Source organism: Excalfactoria chinensis, chromosome 24 (genome assembly GCF_039878825.1).
Source record: "Excalfactoria chinensis isolate bCotChi1 chromosome 24, bCotChi1.hap2, whole genome shotgun sequence".
In the NCBI taxonomy this organism is placed as follows: Eukaryota; Metazoa; Chordata; class Aves; order Galliformes; family Phasianidae; genus Excalfactoria; species Excalfactoria chinensis.
In genome coordinates, this window is record NC_092848.1 from 3,352,481 (window position 1) to 3,378,489 (window position 26,009).

At 50.9% G+C, this 26,009-nt stretch overlaps 1 protein-coding gene and 1 long non-coding RNA gene across 3 annotated transcripts in view; one reads left to right on the forward strand and one right to left on the reverse strand.

The window, feature by feature from the left end:
* MYO1D (myosin ID) overlaps positions 1 to 26,009 on the reverse strand; it is a 67,528-nt gene that overhangs the window by 6,945 nt on the left and 34,574 nt on the right. Inside the window, exons 17-21 of one of the 2 annotated variants that reach the window (XM_072356396.1) lie at positions 20,440 to 20,663; positions 19,169 to 19,313; positions 18,567 to 18,671; positions 13,972 to 14,085; positions 11,081 to 11,235 (exon numbers count right to left, since the gene is read on the reverse strand). In XM_072356396.1, coding sequence (XP_072212497.1) covers positions 11,081 to 11,235; positions 13,972 to 14,085; positions 18,567 to 18,671; positions 19,169 to 19,313; positions 20,440 to 20,663 — 743 coding nt within the window. Of the gene's footprint in view, positions 1 to 11,080; positions 11,236 to 13,971; positions 14,086 to 18,566; positions 18,672 to 19,168; positions 19,314 to 20,439; positions 20,664 to 21,785; positions 21,867 to 26,009 lie in introns of those variants that run through there. The other variant, XM_072356397.1, reaches the window with a different exon arrangement.
* On the forward strand, positions 5,285 to 19,492 carry LOC140262207 (uncharacterized). The gene is made up of 4 exons (XR_011905819.1): positions 5,285 to 5,411; positions 14,317 to 14,556; positions 17,098 to 17,340; positions 17,692 to 19,492. It is a non-coding gene; the product is annotated as an uncharacterized lncRNA (long non-coding RNA).

Genomic DNA, 26,009 nt, shown 5'->3' on the forward strand with positions numbered 1-26,009 from the left:
CGCTGCCTCCCGGCTGGGAAGCAAAACAACTTCTGCCTTCCCATCCCTCAGCACGGAAGAAACAACCGGGATGAATGCAGGGTGCTTCTGGGAAACGGGCTTTTTGCTGTGACTGGGTGTCACGTCCCCACTGCTGCTCTCAGCCTCCGTCAGCTCTCGGCAGCTGCAGGCAGTGAGGGGGGTTTGCAGAGCACGCGGATCGAGGGCTTCTCTTCAGCTCCGTGCTAAAAATAAGAGGCGACGCTCCGTCCCTGCAGCAGACAGCACCGCACTGCCCTCCGCCCCCATAAAGGAGCTGTAGGGAACGCGACGGCTGTGCCACAAGAGGGGCTGCAGCCCCACAGCTCCCCTCGGCTCCCCACCACCACCAACGGGTGGGCCGGGACCGCAGCCATCCCCATCCTGTGCCCATTATGTTTAGGACTCAGCACCGGGGATGCTCCTGTTGTCTCCATGGCAACCGTCCCCCGCTCGGGTACCGCATCCCCGCCAGCTCCATCACCCCGTTACCGACACCGGCCCCCACGCGGTGCTGTCACCCCGCCGCCCCCCACGCCGTGCCCTGCGCTGTGCGGACGCAGCGCTCCCCACCTCCACCCGCAGGAAACCGCCGCTGCTGCATCGCCGTCCCCGCGTGCACAGCCGGGCCGGCACAGCGCTGCTAACGGGCTGCAAAACACCCTCAGCAGCGCCCCGACAAACAGCACGAGCCGGGGCTGCAGCCCAGTCGGTGCAGCAAAGCTCCGGCTTTCAGCATCCGACCTCTCCGCCCCGCTCGGGACGCGCAGTGAAACCCGACGTGGGATGCGGGCGCTGCTCTGCAGCCACCGGGAGCTCAATGCGAGTCCCTCCGCTCAGAATGAACATTCAAACGCCCTGGAAGGAGGGAAGGAGGGAAGGAGGGAAGGCGCGTTCCTCTCCCCATCCATTCCGTCTGCAGACAAAAGGTTTCCCATGAACTCCGTCCCTCCTCCACCCTCACACTTTCAAAACCGCTTCGTAGGAAAGAAAAGGACTAAATTTAGATCGTCAGGTTGCTGCTTTTTTTTCCCCTCTGTTTGTCGCTGCTCTATTTGCCCGCCTGTATCAAAGACGGCTGGAAGGAACGCAGCAGGCAGCGCCGACAGCGTTTGATGGCTGACATTGTGCCCATTAACACAGCTCCCCTCAGCCCCAAGAGGAGCTGCCGTTAACAGCGCTGCTGGGAACACGCTGCAGCCACAGCGAGCTGTAACTGAGTGGGGAAGGGCTGCAGAGCCACGGAAACACGGCATGGCTGGGCAGGAAGGGACGTTAAGGATCACAGACCCAACATGGCATGGCTGGGCAGGAAGGGACGTTAAGGATCACAGACCCAACACGGCATGGCTGGGTTGGAGGGGACTCAAAGATTACAGAACCATGGAATCACAGCAGGGTTGGACTGGATGGGACTCCAATGGGCCCCAAAGCCCCCAGCTGCCCCCACCCACAGGACACTCCAGGTCAGGACACCCACCAAACTGGCTGAGGATCCCCTCCATCCTCTCCCCCATCTCGCCCTCTTTATTTAACACCATCCCCCACCCTTCTTTAACACCCTGCAATGGGAACCCGTGTGCCTCAGGACCTGATGCATATGAGGGCTATTCCAGCCAGGCAAGCACCTTGAGAAAGCAGTTCTGAGTCTGCTGGAAGCAAAACAAGGAGGATGACAGAGCTGGGGCTGGGGCAGTGAAACAAACCCCATTACAGCACTGGGGGAAGGCACCGCACGCCTCAGGGAGACTCAAGCTGATGTGTCATCACAGCAGGGCTGGGGCTGCAGCTCCTTCCCTGGTAGGAAGGCAGCACGGAAACCCTGAGAGGCAGCAGATGTTCTGTAGGTGCAGAGGGAGTCAGGGTTAAAAACAAAAGGCTGCGGTAGAAGTCACAGAGCTGCTGCACACGTAACTTTTTCCTTTCCTGTTTCCCCTCTAGTGATGCTTGAAAGTGAAAGAGGAAATACAAACATGTCCTTTCCAACTGCTAGAGATACCACAGATAAACGCCTGGGGGATGGAAAGGCAAAGCTGAGAGGTGGAAGGGATGGATGCAACAGATGGAGACAAGGAAGGGAGGGACACAATGGTTGGAGAAGGGATGGATGTGATGGATGGGGAGGAGGGAGGGATGGATGTGATGGACACAGAGGAACAGGAATGGATGAGATGGATGGGGAGGAGGGAGGGAAGGCCACAGAAGCAGCAGCTGTGTGCCATCGCTGGTGGGATTCCAGTTGGAGTCCTTGGGCAGCCTGACTCCACCTGCTGCTCTGCAGGCGCTCCTGGCAAACAGCACAGCTCCAGAAGTAAGAACACCAACATGGAGCGCATCGTCCTGCTGCTGGCTTCTTGTCTGCTGGGCTCTGCACACCCCCAGCAGCTCAGGGCCGACCCTTCCCCTACAAGAGCAATGAACAGAACCCAGGCTGCTGCAGAGCAAGGCGTGGAAATGGTGCAAGAGGAGGCAGGCCGTGAGCTGAGGTGACGCTGCAGAAGGCCCGGAGCTGTGCTGAGTGCTTCACACTCAGATGGCGGCACTTCAGTTTGCTGCGCAACTTCCAGATACCCACAAGTTCCTCCTTAGGACGAAGGATTTGCGCACACAGGAAGGAAGGCACTGCTTAACTCTGCCACCACAACGGGCAGAGCAGCAGGGCGGTGCTTCAGCATCCCCTCCTGATCTTGCGCCACGCTGAGCTCAGTAAGCAAAGCCAAAGGGAGGCAGCTTTTGCACCACTGTGCAAACAGCGTCTGACATGGCGGGCAGGGGGGTGGACAGGCTGCATCTCCTGCACCAAGCCTTGCAAGAAAGAGACCAACCCAGAAGCTGGCCATGCTGCCATTGCACATACACAGCAAACACCAACAGGAGGGCACTGCCAGCAGCTGGATGGACGTGTGATGGGAGCTGACACAACTGAGCACCAACCCCCCCACTCCAGAGAGCCAGGGAGGTCCTGAACACGGACCCACCAGCACCAGAACACGGCCCTGCTGCTCTGCTATCACCCTCTGCTGTTTGTCTCTCCTTTAAGCACACCCCTCCAAGCTGTTCCTCCTGCTGCTCTCTGAGCCCTTTGTCTCCTCTCTCCTGGTTTCTGCTGGTTGCAAAACACAGCACGGGCAGAACTGCAGGAGAGGACTATTAACAGCCTGAAGTTTCCATGCCAGTCCTGATTATAAAGCAAATTAATTCCAGTCTGAGCCAAAGTGAGCCCAGCCCAGCAGCTGGGCAAACACAGATGCCTCCAAACAAACACAAGTGGGTGATGAACACTTTGGGGAACGGCATCCCTGCCCCTCTGCCTCCATTAAAGGCAGTGGAGACGTTCAGTGCTCTGCCCACCCATTTTTCCCTGTTCCTGGGTGGCTGTGTGGGTTGGGGTTGGACCAGAGGATCACAGCATCACAGAATGGTTTGAGTTGGAAGGGATCCTTAAAGGCCATCAGGTCCAACTGCCCGCAGTGAGCAGAGGCAGCCACAGCTCCATCAGTGCTCAGAGCCCCATCCCTGACCATAGGGTTGTGGGTTCAGGCCACCCACCCTACAGGGGTACCTCGTGCCCTCTGAGATGCACCCGAGACATCTGCATGGGGCGGACAGATACACCACAGCCCATGGGAGGGACCCAGCTCTTCTATGGAAGTCCACAGCAGAGGGGGTGGGACAGCCTGGGGGAGCACAGAGAGCAGCAGGGAACCCAGCAGCAGGATGTGTGTGAGCACAGCAGGCAGCGTGCTGCAACAGGAGATGGTCCAGGGCGCAGCATCTCCAGCACAGCACGCAGCCCCACGCGATGCTCGTCACCCTCACTGCTGAGATAAGGCACAGAGGACACCACAAACGTCACCCAGCAGAGCGGGGCCACCGGGTTCAGCCACCTGAAGGGCATTCCCTTTGTCTACACTACAGACACCCAAACACGTCTGCCTGGATGCTGCAACACCACCTGCACGGCTCCAGGGCACCCTGAGAGCGTCGCCTCCCAAACAAACATCCCTGCCCAGCTCCCAGCCGGGGCTCCGCAAAAGGCAGAAGATCAGAGTGTGTCCCTTTAATCACAAGGGCTGACGGTCCGGAAGCCGTGCGGGGATCTGAGCCGCCTCTCCCCCTCGCTGTCACACCGGAGGATGCAGCAGCCACATGAAAGAGTGTTTCCCTGGGAAACGGGGCTAAAAATAGGGCTGCTGGGAGTCGGGGTTTGGGAAACCGCAGTGAGGACGGAGCCCAGCTCTGCGTGTGGGTGGCTGATCCTCAGTGCTGGGAACAGCCAGGATCACGGAGCCCTTATGGCTGAAGGACCCATAAAGGCCATCCAGCACGGCACCCCCGCAGGGACTGCACAGCTCCAGCACGCAGCCTGGGGAGGGGAAGGATCCCCAGCGCCCCATGGGGACACCCAACCACACCAGCACATGGGACGGGCGCTCCCACATCCCCCTTCCTGTGGGCTCAGCACTGGTGCAAAGCAGCCCTATGTTATAATTACCTGCATAAATTCATTAGCCAGGGCTTCCACCTCGGACTCAACCCGTCACAGCCCATGAATCCCAGCACGGGATGGGTTGTGCCATTTGTATGTAAGAATGCTCCGTGTGCCGGGGATGCTCATTGATACCACGGGCTGCGGAGGATGAAGTGATATTAAATACAGCAAGGAGCTAAGGCACTCCTGCTGATCAGTGCTTCGTAACCAGGAGCACACCCTGCATTATAAGGTGAAATGAGCCACCGGTCCATGCAGGGCACACTCAGTGGCCACAGCCATTCTGCCATGCCCTCCATCCCCATTCATCTCCCCCCATTTCCCTGCCCCAGGGGAGCAGTGCTAAGACCCACCGGCCCGAGGCTCTCGTCCCCAGCCATAGCACAGCACGGTCTGCACGCTGCCTACAGCTCCTCCCCGCTCCTTAATAGAGAGCAGAACATTATTTACAGCCTAATTTTAAGCCATCGCCCCGGAGCCAGAAACTGAACTCATCTCCATAGACGCGGAGTGGTTTTACCAGCACGCAGGAGCTCATTACCTCCCTGTCCCCAACCTCCACACTGACTGTCACCTCCTGCAGGGACAGCAGAGCGCAGCGTCACAGCCCAAAGGATGGAAAACGGAGGAAAAAAGAAAGAAAGAAAGAAAGAGCTCAAAAACACATTTTTCATCGGCTGCGGCCCAACAAACGGGGGCCCATCATTCACATTCATTATCATTCTGCTCTCAGCTCCTCGCAGGCTGAAGCCAGAGCTTCAGAGAGCAGGGAAGGGGGTTCTAAGTAGGTCAGAGCCGAGGATGATCAAGAAGAGTTTCTGGTGCAGTTTTTGGTTGCTGACAGCTCCCAGAGCCGCTCACCTGAGAGTGCTGGGAGCAAACGGTGCGGAGCAGCAGCAAGGTGGGCATCGCATGCAGAGGGCACGTGACTGGAAAGTGAGGGATGTGGGGAAATGTGGGGGGGGCTGTGGGATTTAATGGGGTTGCAGCACCACCCCCTTCCCTTTCTGGTTCCTGTTCCCATCCTTGGTTTCTCACGATGGGGAGATCAGGCTCCAAGCTTCCCCTGCCTTGCTGGGCGGTGTGTGAGGAGGAGGGAAACCCCAAAACCGAGGGAGAGTCGGGAAGGAAACGCAAATGGGGGTGTGCCAAGCCCAGAAGAAGAGCTTCACCGTGTGGATGGGGGCCCAAACTGCAGCCAAACCCAGCAGGACAACACAGCTCAGAGCCTGCACTGCTCCCATGGGCAGCAGACACTGAGTGCTGAGCACAGCCCACACGGAGCAGCTGTGGGGCAGCACAGGGAGAGCCAGCAGCGTGCAGCATCCCAGACCATGGAGACAAACTGCTCCGCGGCTGTGGGAGAAACGAGTTTGGTTTCATTTTGAGACACGCAGGAGATGCATAATGACCTTTCAGATTAGAGCTCACATCCTGCTCAGCTCTGCCTCTCTGGCACGTCGTTCCTACAGCCCATCCAGTGCTCACACACAGGGCTGAGCTTCCTCAGGGTCCTCAGGGAGGAGAAGTCCAAGAGCACCACATCCATCCACCAGCCCATCCCCACCCTGCCCACTCAGAATCAGGGAGCATTAAAAGGTCTCCAGGATCACCAAATGAGACCATAAGTCTGAGATGGGGGTGGGGGGGAGCAGCCACGATGCTGGAAGCTCAACGAAGCATCTCAGTGGTGAAAATACCCTTTGGGAGGCACTGGGGCTCTGCAGGTCCAACCGAGCGAGGAAGCGATGGCAGCAGAGGCATCTCAGCTCGATGCAGAGCTGGGCAGCACTGGGGAAATGCTGGCCAAAGGGAAACCAGCAGAGAGGGGATGAGTCCAAGCGGAAGCAGAGCACTGGGCCATGAAACGTGCGGGCTTTGACTGAGCACAACACAACACCTCGGGGGGAACGCAAGGCAAGCGGCACAGAAATGGCTGCAGACATCTGTCAGCACCGCTAACAGCAGCACACGGCTCTGCAGGAAGGGCAAAATGAAGGAGGAAAGGGAGCAGAGGAAGATCAATGGGGGCTCCGCAAAGACAGCGGGGAGAAAGGCTGATATGAACATGAAGCCCAACCCCAACCACCCCAGCAGGGGTGGAGAAGACCTCCAAGGTCATCCAGTCAACACAGCCCACCCAGAGTCGTTATGGTTGGAAACAACCTCAGATGAGCAGTTCCACCCCCAGCACCAAGCCTCCGGGCTCTGCTGCTGAGACCAGATGCAGAACCGGGACCTTACGCTGCTTCTCTCCTGTCTTGGCTCCCTCCAGCCTTCCCACTTCCTTCAGCACCGTAAACGATGGCGCGTAGCACTGAGCTGCAGGCACGTCCAACAGCCTCGTTCTAAGAAGGGAATTCACTTCGGATCATCCTCACACCTCTCCCTTGGAAAAGGGGGAGGAAAAGGTGACGTTTAAGGAGCAGCGAATCCGCACTGAATTAAGGATGTGAAGGACTGAAACGCCGCCAGCTCATTAAAACAGCACAGGGCTCATCATAACGGCCCTCATGCAAATCCTTTTGATTCGCATAAAAGAGACACAAAACCCAACGCGCATTTGGCACAGCAGAGCGGAGCCGCGGACAAAACGCCCGTCAGATATCAGTGTGCGGGAGCACAGGTTGGAAAGGGAGAAGTCACAAGCAGAGCAATGCGCCAGGCTCAATACTGGAGGTAGATGCGCTTTGATTTGCTGCTGTGAGTTTGATTCTGCACGCTGCCTCTTCTTTCCTGGGACAAAAAGTCACAACAGAAGCCAGAGTTGGTCATGAGTTAAAGGCTGAGTTTCTCTTCCTTCCACCATGGGATATCTGACAACCCTCTGCATTGCAACGCAGTGCGTTGTGGTCTTCACCACGTCCAGATTTCATCAATCTGATGCACCAACCCCCAGAAAAACACTGTTATGCACCAAAGTCACCACTGGAAGAGCAGCCTCAGGAACACAGCACCCAGTTTGAGCAGGGAGGTCATAAGAGGAGGCCACGTGGGCAGGAGACACATAGAAGGACAGAAGGCTCAGAAGAGATTTGGGCTCTGCCAATGATATCAAGTGGAAAACCAGAAGGAAAAAGCATGTTAATGTGCACTCTTATGATACTTTATGCAAGGATATGGGGAAAAAACCCAGATGTTTCTGATGAAATTATCAAATATTTGATGATTTCAAGAGAAAAAATGCAACACATCAAACGGGTACGACGGGTTGGAGTCATCCTCATAGGAATGACAGGTATGGAAGCAGGAGGGCTGGAAGCAGGTGATCATTGAGGGCCCCTCAATCCAACCACTCTATGATCCTCTGAGCTTCTGTTTTTCGGTGCCCTAAGGAAATACCCCCTCAATATCCCTTACATAAAATCAGTTCAGAGAATGCCAAGCAACCAATCTTGGGGGAAGCCAACCTCCTGCAATGCACATCAAGCTCCAATGGCTCCCCTCTACAAAGGCCTCCATCCCAGGAGCAAAATTCTTCATACTCTGAAGAACACCATCAAACACAACAAACTGCCACCACCGTGTGACTAGACACCATCATTTACTTCTAGATTTAGGGGCCAAACACTCAAGCAAAGGATTAATGAGTTCAAGATCAAACTTCGCCTCTTGAGAGCCCAGCTCTGTCCAGAGCTCAGGTCACCCTCACCACAAACCCAGCACTGCAGGAGACAAAGTCATCTTCGCTGTGCCATGGATATGCTGAGAAGTGTCATAAAAAGCCACTCTGGTTCCCTGGTTGGGGGTTCAGGGCCCATTTTGGAGATGGCGAATGAGCAGCGTTGTAGCATCAGGAAAATGAGTTTTAAGACAGAATCAATCCTCATGCAATGTCCTTATGAACCCCATCCTGGCAGCACAGCTGTCTGGAAAGTTCATCAACAGCTGAAGAAACCCTTTTTAAAGAACACAAAAGTAAAAGAGAACATCCAGAGTGCTCTTCATCACAGTGCCAGGAGTCCTGTTTGGTACCTCCAGGGCATGAAGACAACAGATCTGCCACCTCTGCCATGTATTTTCCAATGAAAAGCTGCCAGTTCTTAACCCAAATTACTACAGCGCGGTCAGCAAACCCGCACAGAGCTCAGCAGAGATGATGACAACGACCGCAACTGAAAGGTAAATTAATGGCAGCTGGATTTCCTCGGATTTAGCCACAAAGACGTTGGAGGAATTAAGCCACTTTCTCCAGCGCACAGATGAGTACCTGGTGCTTAAATCTGACAGCTCTCTGCAGGCTCCCAAAGCTCCGTTATGAAGAGTAATCTTGTACACAAACAAAGCTGTTTATGCTCCGCTCGGGCACTGAAAAAAACATGATGGGAGAATCTGCTCTGAATAAAGTCTGCCCCTTTGTCAGCCTGCAGCCGCCCTAACAATGGTATCAGCCACTGGCACAGCTGAATCAGAGCTGAACGTGGGTTGGTTGGCACTGGTGACAAAGGACAAATGGCGTTCCGCAGCGATTCGGAGCCGTTTGCTTTGCTGAAGCAGCCCCTTTTGATCCCGTCCAGCCGACAGAAAGCCCAGTTTGGATGGAAACCCCCAGGAACGGAGAACTCCTCCACACACTGTCAGCAATGGACAACCATCACCGCCTGCACACAGCCCAAGGGATGGACGGATGGGATGGCACAGCTGTAACGCAGAGGGTGAGCGATGGGTTAAGCACACACCACCACCCATGCACTTCCAAACCCCAGTTTGGGTTCTTCTTTCTTCTTGGCTCTTCTTTGGGTTCCTCTTTCTTCTCTTTACGCCACGTTGAATCTCTTTGGTTTTTGCTTGTTTGGTCTTTGTTGTTTTAAATGGACAGCATCAAGAAATGGACAAAATGCCCCCCTCCACCCCAACACAACTGACTGAAGGTGGGTATTTGCAGAGCTCTGCCTCCCATCGACCCAACAAACCAAAATCCAAACCAAATAACCCAAAACAACCCTCAGCTGCTGCCCACCAAACCTACAAATAACCCTGCTCCACATTCAGCTGACGTCCCAAAATGCCCACATGGAACAGAAGTGCAACACTGGATGCAGGTGATAAGGAAAGCTGCCACCTTCCTAAAGGCACCGCTGTGTCCTGCTTGAGGATAGGATGACCAACACGGATGGGACCCACAGCACTGACCTGCCACCCCTTAATGAACTCCTGCTTGGCCAATAGCTTGGCAGTGCCAAGGCAACCAGCCCCAGGGCACTCCTGTTTAAGAAGCCAGAAATAAAGACAATGAATCCAGAGTGCTCTAATGATTAAAATAGGCTGACGGGTCTCAGTGTGCAACAGGAGATACAAGATTATCCTTCGGTGAATGATTTTCTGCTGGAATTCTGCAGGGATTCACTGCTCCTTCAACACTGCTGAACCCTCACCATGGTGCTGTCAGGAATGGCTGCAACCACACTCAGAGAGGATCCTAAACAAGAGCCTGCTACCCCACAGGGGAGCTGCCCCACATCGCAGGTGTGGGGCAGTTCTGAGTCCCCTTGGAGGGTCCCACAGCCATTGGGTTTCCCAAGAGCTCCCTGCTGGATCCAGGGAAACCTGACAGTGCCACAAGTGACCGCTAATCCTATTTCAGGAGGGATTCCCAAAGTGCCTCTCGAGCAGCGGGTCAGCAAATCCCATCCACCAATGGGATTTTTTTCACATTTAGGGAATGGAAACCGAGTGAAAACATGAACGTTCCCATTTTTTCTTCTGATTTGCAGGTATTGCTCTGATGAGGGACAGCGTGACATCTGGGTATTAGGGAAATTAAAGGGGAGCTGCTCCTGTATGTTACTGTTAAACCCACAACCTCTATCAGAGAAAAAGTAGCTTTTAGGGACCTAACAGAACCTGAATTCACTCCCACCACCCTTCCAACACAGCTCTATACGAACATTTACCCACAGACTCCTCTTAAGAGGTCACGATTGGGATGTGATATTGAGAAACAGCAACCAGTGCTGCACGTGACACCGATCGCCATCGATTCTCACGCAAATCTGCTCTGCAGGAGCAAGAGACCAGCCCTGCAGGTCCGTCTGCTGCTCACACCACGTCTCTAGAGGGTCAGTTCTGCATCTGCAATGCAGTGAGTGCTGTGCAGCTTTTGGGCTGCAAGAAACAACGCTGCCTTTTGCTCCTTCTGCTCCACCTCCCCGGAGCTCCACACACAGCAACAACTTCGGGGCTCCATCCTGACCACTAAAGCAGATTTTGCACGGTGACCTCAGGGAAACAGGTGCCATTTTACAGCTCAAGCACTAAATCATCGACTGACACCCGGGGTGGGGGAAACCATCTGAGAAAGGAAGGGTTGTGTTTTAGTTTGTAGGCGTTAAGAGCTGGACCTTAAAGTGCTGTTGGAGTTGATGCGCTTAAAACGCACGTTCAGTGGTATCTGTCCCCAAATATCCATGCTCTAATGAACACATATAGAGAAAAAAGGGTTAAACAAAGCATAGTCTCAAAGAATAAACGCTCCGGTATCCCAGTAACAGCGAAGGAACACAGATAAAACTCAAGGGTGACACCAAAGTGAAATTCTGGGCCTGGCTACAGTGAGTTTGCAGCACCGACCTCTTGAAGTGGCTGGCCAGGACGCCCACCAGCTCTCCAACCCTGCTGTCGTTGGATGGCTCTTTGCTGGAGAGGCAGACGATGAGATCCTTGTTGTCCTTCGTGTGGAAAACCACCAGCTGGTCCTTTCCATTGGAGACGCTCAACCCGACCAACTGCGAAGAGAAAGTAAGAGCAATGTCAAATACATGGAGGTAATTCGTTACGGCCACAACAGCTCCTTCCCCTCCAGTCTGGCACTCTCCATTTCTGCCTCCACCACCAAAAGCCAAAGGGAATCGCTCTCCGTGCTCCTCCCAGCTGAAGCAAAAAGGGTAAAACAACAGGCTGCGGGTTGTTCTGTTTTGTAGGGAAAGAAAACGTAAGGATTAAAATAAAGAGAAAGAAAAGCCAGCAGGCAACTACATGAAGACAATGGTGCAAGAAAAAGGAGGAGAAAGAGGAAGAGGGGAGGAAAAAAAACAGTGAATACAAAGATGTTGGAGCAGATGCTCGCTGTGCACCCAATTATGGCACAACTCCTGGAGCCACTCAAAGCCAGGCAGAGGGAAACCACAACCTCCTCCAAGCAAGAGGCACCAATGCACCATTTTTGAGACTCAAAATCTCGTTATTTCCTTTCTTAAAGGAGAAAAAGCCCTCAATGTTCCCCCACTGCACTGCAAAGCAGCTGAGCACAACCCGACCTGCTCCCAGCTGCACATACCCAACACAGGTGGGGTTTATTCTTTCCCACTGACCCTATTTTGAGGCTGTGAAATACCTCCACATGCACACACACACTTCATGCACACACACACACTGACAGCTGCTGGGCTTTGCGGTGTCCCTTACAATTAATTTGCACGCTTAAATAACATCTCGGGAGCACAACGGCACCGCGGGGACCTCTGCCACCACGGCTGTGCTGTGTGCAGGGCAGGAGCGACCAACAACTGAAGTCTCTGCATCTGAAAAGCCAAGTGAAGCATTAAATTATTCAGCAGAGCTTTGTCAGAAGTCCAAGAGCTCATCATCGGAACCGGCCTATTTCAGCCCCTCCCCTTCAAAAGGCTGAACACATAAAAGTGATACGAATGGGATCATTTTAGAGAAGGTGCTTCACTGGGCATTTACAAACACTGACATCGGCTCTGCCTGGAGAGCTGAAAGGCTCCGTGCAGCTGCAGAGCTGTTTACGACATGCAGCACTGCAGCCCCGAGATCCTTCCTGCTTCCCAGTCACCTCCAGTCCCCTTAATGCCCACAATAAGGGAATGCAGAACGTGGAATGCAAGTGGGTACAACACGAAGGGCTGCGCTGAAAGCACAGCTGAGGGAGATGGGGAACGCAGTGCAGTCCTGACAACAAGTGATGGGAGCAGCAGACATCAGCTGATGTCTCCGATGAGATTTCCATGGAAACAGCAGCCCTGAGGAGCGCCACGTTGACACGGTGCTTCGGAAAGGCTGACAGCAAAAGCTCAGCTCTCAATGCATTCACCCTGGCACGCTGGAAGGGCCGCCCACCTTCCCAATGGACACACACACCGTGCTGGTAGGAGCTGTTTTACACCAGTATCTATTAACACTGCTGTAATTGTTACCCATTTGCTTCTCCTATTGGTTCCAACAGTTCTTTCCCAGTAGAGACAGCGCTGTTGGCTGCAGGTCAGTGGGATCAGCGCGTGCACCATGATGCCATCCCGGCGTGAGCAGATTTTCTCCTGTTTCCATGGTGCAGCAGCAGAAGGCAAAAGGCTTTGGCCAACAGAGCAGCAACGCATGGCTCAGCATTTACCGTGCTGGAATACAACCCTGACACCTGTGTGGGTCCTTTGGAGCCATTTCCTCTACAAAGCACTCAATGGCCACGGCTCAGCTCGTGTCCATTGTACAGCCCAAAGGGAATCATTGCAGAGCTATGAATGAAGCTGATTCCTATCTATGGCAATTTAAGTACGTGATGCACAAAATCCCACCTGGTCGGTCTGAGCTCACCTCGATCCTCTGAAAAAAAAATCCCTCCACCTTTTAAATAGCCTGCTGTGCATTGAAGGAGTCTGTCAGCACAGGCAAGAGTCAGTCATTGAGATTGCTAAATGCAGCCTGCTGACAACTTCGCTTGGCACAATTAAGAGCTAACGTCAGTACAGCTCAGGAGATGACCTGCAGTTGCTGCAGAATGGCAGCAAAGCCTTTGCAGAAGAAGAGGAACCATCCTTGTGGCACTGCTTTGCTACAACACACACCAGGATGCACCAGCAGTTACCCCACGTTGCACCGGGTTTGGTGGATAACCAGCAATGACACCGGGAAGGGACCCATCAACCCAACGTTTGGATGCCATCTCAGCTAATCACACACTCCACATTTGCTGATTAGGTTTTACTGCTCCTCTAAGCCCATTTTTAGCACTATGGGACCGGGGGGGTTTATTATTCCTTCAAATGCCAACGTCACAACCAATTTGTGTAGGACATCTGCAAGCAGTGCAGCCAGGTTCTGTAGGGTGGAGATAATCACAGCAGCATTACCTCAGGCTGACGGAAACAAACAGGTTGAATCCACGCTCTAAGAGGAGCTTTTCTCCCTTCCCCCCCTTCCTCCCAGTGATAATCTGCTGCTTTGTGACTGGCAGCTAAATGCTGCTTACATTAAACATGAACAAATATATATAAATCAATTCAAACAACGTTCGGGATCAAACGAACCCCCCAGAGACAGAGCAAACGTGTCTCAAGCTGCTGTGAAATGCCAGACCCTGATGGGGCCAAACTCCTGCAGCACAAATGAATAACAAAACAGCAGAAGGAAGAGAAGAACGTGTCTTTCTGAAGCGCCCTTTTCCATTCTGTGGATAGGAACACGGAGCTGCAGAGCCCACGACGATGAGATTGTCTGTAACTTACATTATAGAGGGGAATGGTCTTCATCACTTTGTACTGCTTCATTGGGTCCATCTTATAGAGGTGCCGGTCGGTAATGAAGATGGCTCTGTCCTCCACCTTACTGAAGCGGTTGACCTGGAAGGAAACAACTTTCCGTCAGAAAACACGTAAAATTCACCCAGGTCTTGAACAGGTTGACATGGAGGAGTGGAAACAGAAGGTCCAACCCATAATCCCTTTTCATACACAGGGAGATGTGCACCGTGAGAGCAGCAGCACTCCCAGAGCCAGCAGGGTTAGGACAAGCAAGACCTACATCCAACAAAGGATTAATTACAACTCTAATATTGTTTCTCTTAATTCCAGGTATTCTGCTGTTCTGAATCTGTGTTTATTTTTGACTATCCCTCCGGTACCCAGCAAATGAAATCACCAAAAGCGCTGCCAAATTCCACATCAGCACCCCTGGAATATTACTGCAAAGACATGGAAGTGGTTGTTAAGAATGCATTCGTTCATGAGGCTGCAAGATACGAAACCTTCTCAACATCTGATGTGGGGAAAATCCAGGAATGCTGAAGTCAACTACTGGTTCCACACCTGACGGTATTAATTAAGAAATTAATAACAAAGCAATATTCTCCTGGGGGCAGTGTTTGATACCATGGGATCACACCTCTGAGCTCCCTTCCAACCCTAAGGTTCTTTATTTGTACGCTCTTTTTACACAGATCATTTAAATCGAGTGTTGGAAAGGGATGACCTTTAAGGTCCCTTCCAACCCAATCCTACTCAACCCAACTCAACTGTTCCGTGGTTCTACCACCCTTAAGTTCCCTTCCAACCCAACCCAACAATTCCATGGCTCTATGATCTTCATGGTCCCTTCCAACCCAACCATGCCACAATTTCACGGTTCCATGACCTTTAAGATCCTTTCCAATCCCAACATGCTGTGATTACACGCTCCTATGATCCTTGAGGTCTCCTCCAATCTAAGCCAGCCCATGATTTTATGAAATCCCCCCCATTCTTCTGCAGCTCACCACGCTCTTCCAGGCCGCTGGTGACATTAGGCTCTACCAATAGGGTTTTCATAGCATTACAATTAATTCATCAAGGAAATACTACACAAAAGGAGAATATTTGATGTAACCTAAATTGTTCAAGAGGCTGAGTGCTGAACAGTCACCAGGCAAAGTCTTTGCAAAAGCAAAAGAGAAAGTAGGGCAGGAAGTGGAAAGTATTTTTCACCAGGACGAAAGCAGTTACTGGTCTCACAGCAGCCACACTCACACCACGGTTTGGTGGTGCAGCCTACAGGTCAGCAGGCTGCATGGCCTGGAGCTGAGAACTGGGCTTCCTTACGTAGTGATCTGCCTCATACAGACATCAGATCACAGAGCCATAAAGGTTGGAAAAGACCACTAAGATGGTCTTGTCTAATCCCAGCTCGTCCCCACCATGGCCACTCTTGGAGTCACAGAACATCAAGGTTGGAAAACACCTCTGAGATGCTCATCCAACCCCAAACCACCCCCACCATGCCCACCAACCACATCCCTGAGTGCCACACCTCCACAGGCCCCGAACAGCCCCCAGCGATGGTGACACAGCCTGTTCCAGAGCCTGCCCATATGGTCAAGCTTCAGGTGGCTCACACAACTGTTGCACACTGATGTGAACAGTTCACGCTGTGCCTTCAGTGCCACGTGGGGAAGCAGGCGTAGAAGGGCTTCAGACAAATGCCAGCACAATTGCAAGTTCTTTGGTTTTGTAGGAGTGGAGACAGACCTTATGTTCTCGGATACTGACCATACCCTTCCCAGCACTGTGTTCTCTGCACCTTCTGGGCTTCTTTTATTTATATCCCTGTTGATCCAAATGTGAATTAGACTTAACTCAGCTTCCTTCAGCTGATAGAGAAAAACGAAGGCCCAGCCTACAGCATAAAACCTTCAAATGAGTTATTCAGGTGTGTGCCCCAGGGGTGACAGCAACGGGCTTTGGAGACGGAGCTCTCAAGGGAACACAGTGCCATAAATGACAAGGAAGAGAAAGAGGAAGAAAAGACGTGTTCTAAAATAAGGAGAGATCGTTGTTTCCTAGGTGATAAAACAAAATCTGTTGGCATGCATGAAATATGCATTTGGTTTCCCAAGGCAAAGAAAAAAAAAGCTGAAAAACAAAGAGCACCACCGCACTCAGCAAAAGATGTATTTTTCCATAGGAAAATGACCCGTTCCCACCCATACCTACTGCCAGAAAGCAAACACACACACTTCCATCAGCACAACGTCAAAGCCTCTTCACAGGCTCTCTATAAAAAGATCTACAAAGCTTTGGCCCAAACAGATTCATCGCTATTATTCATACCAAGCTGTCAGAATTAAGACCCCACACACCCCAGCAGTTATCGATACTCCAAGAGCTGCTATGAGTTGCTATTATGTCCCTGACTTCCCCAGAACAATGTCAATCATCACCCAAAAAAACCCACAGCCTCAAAGAAGTTACTGCTCAGCAAATATCCTACAGTTCACAGCGGACGTGTTCTTTACACAAACATTTTTAAATGCATGAACTCTAAGCTTAACTGGTGCCTATTCAGGCTGCTCTGTACTTATCCTCCTAATGTCATTTCTTTTCAAAGAAAGAAGAGTATTAGTCTGCAAGTACCTGAGAACTCTGAGGATCAGACACCTCACACTGGAGGTGAAAGCCAAGACTGTTTGTCTACTCCAACCACAACCGCGGGCGCTACGACTTTCCCTCTTGCTTAGTTGGCAAATCCGAGGCTCACATTTAATTTAGATTCCCTGAGTGCACTGTTTGGAGAGATCTTGGTAGCAGATCTCGAAATGTCAGGTCTTTGTCTTGTTGGTTCTCAAAGTTCAGGGCTATTTGTTCCTTTCTCTTGTTGACTTTAGGCCTTGGATGTTCTTTCTTCACCCAAGTGGGAAGGAAGACAAATGGTTCTTTCAAAAAGTTATTACATCCAAGCACGGATATCAAAAGGGCTCGTTGCTTTTGGGTTTAAACCTAAAGATATCCTGAAATGGCCTTATGTGTATCATCAAAGATCCTACACAGTTGTCATAAGCAGAAAACCTGAATTGACTTTACTTGTTTCTTTGATAACCACAGAATCATCAACACTGGAGAAGACCTCCAAGACCACCAAGGCCACCCCCACCATCCCTCAAGAAGGAGGAGGTGCTCCTACTTGTTTCTCCAAGGCCATCGTTTCCCTAAAGCACCGCACTGGCACCAAACACATCTGTATTTCCTAAGACCGATCCATAAGAATGAAACCACAACGTCAGACATGAGGGCACCGCCAGGGAGGGACGCTCAGAGCTCTGCGCTGCAACCACTGAAAAGAACGAGGTAAGGATCCGTGTGTCAGAAATCTGCTTCCACCTGTCCCCGTGCAGGAGATTGTCCTTTAAAGCTGACTCAGAAGTGAGAGAAACGTAAGTACTTAAGAGCTTAAATGTTGCGTAACAGCGAGCAGCATTAAACTCCCACAGTGGTTTGCATATGTTATATATGCGCTGAGTAATTCCCCCTCACCATCACTCTACCCCTATTAAAAACGACCATTTCTCTCCTATTAAAAATAACCATCACGTTGTTAATACCTTATTTTTTTACCATTATTCCAGTTTGAAGTATAAGCAGCAATCACGTGGATCTGGTTTATTAAATTAATTGCAATGGGAATTTCTTTGTTTTCAGCCCAAAGGAACCAAAATCCAAGGCGAAATTCTCCAGCATCCCCTTCAGATTCCACACAAAGCGCTTCCAAGATTGTATGGATGAGATCTGGACTGAGACTCTCCCAGTCCTGGCAGTACAACCCAATACTCACTCAAACAGCTCATTTAATTAGCAACTTGTAAAGCAAGAGTGCTGAAAGCAATGGGCTCCTCCGCTGAAATGGTAGAAGGGAATAAGAGATCTCTATTTTTACATACAGCAATCACTTCCCGTCGTATAAATATCATTGCCACACGGAAAGAAGCTTCACTCCAAAGTGAGGTTTCTCACTGCAAGAATGAACGTTGCTGCTGTTGAATGCATTTGCAGAACCATCGGTACCACGCGGGACTGGCGAGGGGAGGTCGACCCCACTCTGGGCACAAACAGAACACGCAGCATCGTGGCTCCTTGACAGCCCTCCAACATCAGCAGCCATCAAAACGTTTTTGTCTGATGGGTTTGTAGAATCCAAAATATTCCCTCCTGGTGGACGCTCTCAAACGTTACAAACCTTAGCGCAGCTCTGTAGGTCACAGCAGCGCCACACACACAAAGAAATACCCAAGCAAGGTTTTTTCCTGATTAGTTTTTAAAGCTTTCCTGCCAAAGAAGCAGGATTCTGCTCTCAGATCCAGGTCACACGGAGTCGAGTGACTTTACTCATTCCTCTGCCACAAAGAGGTCCCTCAAAGCACCCTTTGGTGCAATAGGTTCTGAGATACGGATCCAAATCACCGTCAATTAACAATGCAATTAGAAGAGCCAACTGTGGAGGTATCTCCAGTGTTACCATCCCACCACTGGCAGCACAGAATGACACCCCAGCCCCAAAGCATCCCCACCCAACTTACCTTGCGGACGTGACACGAGAAGAGAACGTTCATGTATTTGTCCTTCCGCTTCAGCTCGGTGGCAACAGGGAGGAAGGCGCCCGTGCTCTGAGGGTGATCTGGTCTCTGGAAGAGCAAAGACAGGCACGTCACTCTTCGTGCTCACTGAGGACAGTAATTGCATGACATCGGGGCAGGACTGCAGCTGCATCGGAAGGCTTCCTCCCATCCCTCCGAAGAGCAGCAGAGTTCTACATGCTTTCAGAGGGAGCCTTAACAAAACAAAACGCTTGGAGGAAGGACAGAGTGGAAAGTATTGCAAGTTGCCTCGAGATAATGCCTTTGTTCCTTTCCATTTAGTGCTGTTTTCAGCATCCAATTGCATCTGGGATTTCAGCTTTACACCAACCTCCCTCCCAGGTCCGGCCATTTGATGGCGTTGCTCACCATCCCTTAATGCTGTTTGGGTGCTCACTCAAACCAGGCTCAGTGTATTCTAGAAAATTAACTTGTAGTGCTCTCCCTTCTGAGAAACCAACAGCCACGTTCCCAAACTTCCACCCTTTTAGCGTCCTGAGCCCCAGACCCGTTTTACCTCCACTGGTTCCTCCACATGCACTCACCAGTGTGATGTAATCCCCCTCCCATGCTCTCTGCAGCCCCAGATCTGCTCGGTGACCCTTCAGCACCTCCATGGCAGCAACCTTTGCCCGCAGCTGAGGTAGGTCCTTTGGTGGGATGCTCCGGATCAGTTCCCCTGCTCTCCACCTGCCATACAGAGCTCGAATCAGGCTCACATCTGTACCAAGTGCTCTGAAGTTTCCAGCTTACATGACGTATCACCTTTGACCCCTGTCCAATCTGGCTGGCACACTTCCCCCCATCCCTCTGGTGCCCAGAAGTAAACTGATGGCACATCTGATGGCAATAAAGTTTTTCGCAAGCCCATTTTTCGGCTCATTTAAAACACCGTTCCATTTTTACATCAAAATTTGGTCCTACAATTGAAATCTAACCAACTGTAACGTGAAAGAGGGCAAACCAGACCCTTCGTTACTGTACTGCCTTCAGCAACAACACCAGCTCTGTAGGACCAATGCTGTAAAAAGTCTTTATCGACTAAAATTTTGTGATTATGATAATTGAGCTGGTTCAGAAAGTTGGACACTACCCAATAGGTCATGGATAGTATTCAAGAGACAGCTGGGAAGAAAAACAAGGCCAACCTGCTCTAGTGCTAGTAGTATTCTGCTTCAAGCAGATGGCTCCAGAGATCCCCGGGGGCCTCATCCAGCCAATATTTCTTCTGTTCATAACTTTCAGAAGTTATCATTTTTCAAATTGGAATCAGAACTCTTTACACCCCTCTCATCTATAATAAGAAGACTGGCCAAAGGAAAAAAAGGCACTTGGCTTTTGGGCATTAAGGAGGTTGTAATGAATGTATAAAGCAACTCTTCCACACACTGAATACGGTGGATAGCGGTATGTTGCTTAATTTACTTCAAAGTAGTATTGAATTACTATAAACGTCTCAAGGGACTCCAGAAGATCCATTTTCTCTCTCCCTCTGCCTACCACCAGCTGCTCTTTTCTTTCAAAATTGATTAGAAAGTCTAAACTGGGGCTAAGGAAAGAAGGACGATGAGCATCGTGACTGAACCTCTGAATCAGGACAATTACTTGCCTGGTCAGAGGTACCAGAACCCACTATGGTGGGGATGGGTTGATGGTTGGACTTGGTGATCTCAGTGATCTTTTCCAACCGTAATTGCTCTATGATTCACACTTGCAGCCCAGTTAATGTTCTCCAGTCACTTCCCTGAGTTTTCTGGAGCAAGCAGGAACTGTTCAGTCCTTGGTTAGACCAAACAGCCTATGTTTTAATTTGTACCTATGGTAAATGGCCTGGAGCGCCTCTTCAAATCGGTGCAGCACCTTGGGAGGAGCGGGCCATTGCACGTGCTTGCCATAATCCTTCATGGATCTCACGTTGCGGAAGCGCTGGGCGACCTCGTGGATGTAGGACTTCACCTTGTAGCAGCGATAATGCCTGAGGATCGTGAGAGCAGCCCTCGTCCTCTTGTAGCGGAGCCGGGCCAAGGTGCCCCTCCAGACCTATGGGCCAGCAGAGAGCACAGGGCACAGCTTCAGAGGAAGGAAACATTTGTCTCTTCATTCTTCTAAATCCTTACACGCAGCAGTCATGGGTTTAAAGAATGAGATTTTGGAGCGCCAATAGGAGTCAATTAGAAAAACACGGGTGGGTTGAGCTGCTCCTGGCACTGTGTGACTGGGTACGACGGACAACGACACGCCATGACATTTGGTGACAGATAACACCACACCACGATGCACAACGCCACGCGACATCCACCCACAACCACAGACAACGACATCATGACATGACAACACACATCCACAACTCACAACAGGCAGTGACACGTCATGACACGCGACGATGCATGTTAACAGTGCCAGATAACAACAAGTAAAGTTGACCTGGGACGATGGACAACACAGCATGACATTGGACAACGGCTCACGACGATGGATGACACCACTGTGTGGCACTTGATGAATGCAGTGTTGACTTGTGATGGAAGACAACAACACGTGATGGAGCTCCCCGAGGAGCTGGTGAACAGCTCTCCTTTCCCTCTGATAGCACCCATTGGGATGAAGATTGCATTTTTGCTTCTTTGTGGAATTAAACTGAAGGATAATGAGCCTCTTGCACAGAACAAGTGCATCACCACTCGCTGCAGGCCCTGCTGGGAACTTGATGTCTCTCTTGAGAAACATCCCACAGCTCCACTGATGCATATCAAGCCTTCTATTTACAGAAGAATTAATTAATTACCCAGGGCAATCTCCAACATGATATGCTCTTGATGAAGCTGATGTCAAAGGATCTCTGACACTCTTACTGATAATCCTGATGTGTGGCTGAGAACAGCCGTATGTAGAAGAGGCAGGGCAGATGCAAAGGGGCTCTTCTTTATACACTTAACATTCAAAGAGTAAGCAGAAACTTTGGGTTTCTTCCCAAGAAAAGCAAAGAACTCTCTCCTTCCACCTCCTTTCAGAGCAGTCCCTCTTCATACTCTTCCAGCCTTCTGCCCTTCCAAAACAGACCCAAGAGCCACGTAACACAGCCCAAACATCCCATGGTAACACCAAGCCAATCCACCCTTTGCTTGCATGTCAGCATGCTAAACTGCATGAGTGCAACTTTACCCCAAGACAGAAAGCAGTCCTTGATGCGGCACGAGATCACCCCACACACCATCCATTCAGCAGAACATGGCGAAGGCCAAACTGGGAAAAGGCAAGAGCGAGAAGAGCAGAAATCACTGTAAGAGCAGCAGAACAGCAGCTGAGTGTTGTACAGCCAAACGAAACTGGCAATGAGACAAAGAGAGATCAGCAAGGAACAGTGGATTGGTACTGAAAAGAATATCTGACACTTCCCTTAGCTGCGATTCAAAGTCGTTGGGCAGACTGGGGTAAGGCAGCATCGTCTGCATAGAACAAACTGTCACAAAACATACCTGCAAAAAGCACGTCAACAGCAAACCAGGTAACAAGACAAAAAACCTCCTGCTGGCTTCCCACCTGCTAACTTCAATAGAACAGAACTGAGTGGCGGGACCAGAGGCTCAGCAGCCTTCCAGACCTCACAAACCATCACAAGAAAACAATCACACACTTTGAACTGTTTTGGATACAGAACGAGGTCTTGATTTCGCTGCCCTGTTCCTAAGGAAAGCCTCCCCGGCAGCAGTTATTTTCATACGGGTGGAACAAAAGGCTCAGTAACAGATTGCCCCCATGTTGGATCAGCCTCGGCGCTGCAGAAATTGGCTTCACAGCAAGAAGTGTCACAGCTCCACCAACACGAGCCTTCCAAACCCAATTACCCAGCCCAGGCATGTCCCTTGGCTGCACACAAACAGTCAACTCATAATGAAAAACACATCTTCCAATCAAGCTGTCAGCACTGGGTAGCCTCACTCCTGGTGAGGGCCTTCCTAATAGCCACAGTGGCAGCTCGTTCCAAAAGTAATGAGCAACCAAACTCACTTAGAAAACACATATAATCATTTTTGCAGAGGCAAATTCATAACCGTCCCAGGCTGACACTGACTGCCTTTTCCTTCTGACTCTCCATCCAGCTTCAGCCAAACCTGACAAAGGAAGATTAGACCCAAAGAGGCAAAAATCTTACAGGAGGAATCAATGGCAGGGGCTCAAATTGGAGTGACATTGCTGGAAGGAGTTCAAGACCATCTGCTTTGTTTCATCTCCAAATCCCAAACCAAGCTCCTCGCCAAGCACAGCCCCATCCATGATGCCATGTTCCAAGCCAACAGGTAGAAGGATCCAGCAGTATTTAGGGGGATGAGGATGGTGGATGTGCACGTGGGACACCAGGGAAGCAGCGCAGGATTTGAGCAGGGTGGGAATGTACCGGTCATGGTCACAAGAATCAAGCTGTGGCTGTCACCACTGTGGAATGTCAGCAGCATGGGACAAACCCACATGAAGCCCATGAAAACCCTGTTGGATGACGAGTTTCAAAGTGAGAAACTGAAAAGGAGACTCAGAAGCGATCAATTTCGTTGCCAATTACTGCAGCATCTCATGACCAAGGCCAGGTTGGACGTGGCCCTGGGGAAGCTGATCCACTGAGGCACAACCAGCCCATGGTAGGTGGGTTGGAACTCAATGATCTCCGGGGTCACTTTCAACCTATTCTATGACTCTGTGACCTCTGAGAGCAAGAGACAGAATGCAGGACATGCTGTGAAAGAGATGCCCTTTACGGGAAGGGCTGCTCAAGGAGACAGGGTAGAGGTTGGGTGTAGGAATGGAAGAATGATCAGCACATGTTGGCACCAAAACGGAAAGAAATGGAGCATCTGAGCTTCACCTCCCAACCTTTAGCCCACCCCTGTGATCTCCCAGCACCCCTCTGATCACCTCCACCTTCTCCACGCTTTGGCCAGGTGACGACAGACTAACAATTAGGAAATTAAGACTGAGGATGGATGGAGAGAAAGCTTTGAAAACCAGGACTTACACAAAAAGTGGCTGTCTGGTGTTTGGTATCTCCTCCCATGGCATTGGGGTTGGAACTGGATGACCTTTAAGGTCCCCTCCAACCTAAGCCACCCCGTGACCCTATGACAAAGAAATGGAGCACTCACCTAAACCCAAAGTCAGGCCTTATCTTAAGGGAAGTGCTGAAATCTTTTCCTGGAGGATGTTTAACTCACACAGCTTTGAGGAAAAACTAATGGATTCAAATGATTATATACGATTTTAAGCAGATTAGAAACTCGTTGAGCTTCTAGCAAAGATTCTCAGATAAAATAAAGCTACTGGAACTGAAGAGCTTCAACTTAGCTCATCTGAATTAAACACCAGTGCTATATTTTGGAGCAGCATTGCAGCTAAGCAAGCCTTGGCCAACCATTTCATGCTTGCTGTAGCAAAGCACACCTCCTCCCACTGCTTCGTGATCAATATTTCATGCTGCCCTCCAGGCATCCAAACTGAAAAAGATAAAACAAAACCCAGCTAGGAGCTCACAGAGCCGTGAACCCTTCTGCTTTAAAGGCTTTAAAGGGCCTCAAACAGGAAAGGTTATGAAATATTTAAGTCAACAGCACAGCACAGAAGCTGTGTGCAGTTCTGAGGCGTTGCAAAACAGAAGCGAGCTTTAATTACGCCATCCCTGATTGCCTTTGAAAGGGTCACCTCCTTGCAGAGCAGGTGGAATGGGTGAGGTGATGGAGGCACGATGGAATGGCCACCATTCACACCCAGCGCCCACCCCACTCGGTGGTCTGCATTTCACAGCCAAACTCAGATCCCACCGAGGGGGGGACGCGAACGTTTATAAATCAGAGCCGCCTCGTTCCCATAGATCAGATTCCAGCACAAACAGCGAGTGGGAAGAGCTGCTTCATTTACTAAATGCTATTTTCTCTTTTCACATGAGTCAGCTGAACAGCGCTCATTGCATTGCTTTGCTTAATAGAAACAACGTCCCACTAGGTAGAGCAGAGAAGGGTCACCCTCAGATTAATTAGATTGCACTAACAAGGCTGTGCCCAACCATAAATATAACAAATAGCAGCGTTAGAAGCAAGGGGCACAAGTGAGACGTGCTCAGAGATGAAATGATGGATGGGGAGAAGTGGAGGCTGGATTTTTCCTGCCACTCATTGCTGCTCTGTCTGAAAGCTTCCCAGATTCTGCTTACCTCTGTTGAAAGGACAGGAATGGCCACTAAAGCGTGTGAGAGAACAGCATTAATTGTGGTGAAAGAGAAAACAATTCCATAGGCGTGCTGACAAACACAGACCCATCCCCAGATGTTCGGTTTTACCCATGGGCAAAGCTCATCACCGACAGCCATTTACACTGCAGCATCCCAGGAGGGAAGGAGATACGCAGGGAAATGGTGCATCTTTACCTTACTGTGGGTGACCCTGATCTTCTCTCCTCCTCCTGTGCCCAGCAATGAATGGATATTTATGTCTACTTTGGTTAAAGCGTGTTTTCACAGCATGTCCTGGGTGAGGAAAGGTGATAAGCGAGCGTTCAGGTGTCCCACTGTACCTGCAGGGTGGGAGCCCTGTCCTTTGGCATCTCCTGACCTCCCTTCTGCCAGCACAGATGCTCACCTGAAGTACACTGTGCTGAAAAGAAGGGGAAGGGGGAACTCTGAATTACAGATCAGTCACAAATCCGACTTCAGTCCCCTCCTGCTGCTCCCCACCAGGCAGAGCTTTGCCATGGTGATGGCAAGGGATGTTCATGGCAGATCCTCAATGGGTCCTCAGTGGGTTCCCAACAGGACCCCAGCAGGTACCACAATGGGTTCCCAACAGGACTCCAGCAGGTACCACAGTGTGTCCCCAACAGGACCCCAGCAGGTCCCCCAATGGGCTCCCAACAGGACCCTAACAGGTTCCCCAGTGGGTCCTCAGTGGTTCCCCAACAGGACCCCAGTGGGTCCCCACGTTCTCCTCCTGCTCCTGGAGACTTGCACACACCAGAACCCATGTCCCAGTAGGTGCTGGCTGATGAGAACAATCCTCACCCCGCTCTGCAGTGAGCAGTGAAGATTTAGGGATGCGATTACCATATGCAGCTGCACCGGTCTGATAAAATTGCACTGAAATAGTGCTCTAAATTATACTGACAAGATGCACATTTTGCATGCTGCACGTGCTAAGCTGTTTTCATGAACAAAGCGCTCCTCTACAAAGCTAATGAATATACGGGAACGCTTCCAAGAGCAGAAAAGCAACCACAGAAGCAAATTCTTATCATTATCAAACAAAGGAAGCGGCGTTATTTTAAGGGCTAAGGGTTACTCACATGATGAAGCTGCTAAGATAATCATAGAATCTCTTTCTGGAAGCCTTGGGAGCAATAAATTGTGTA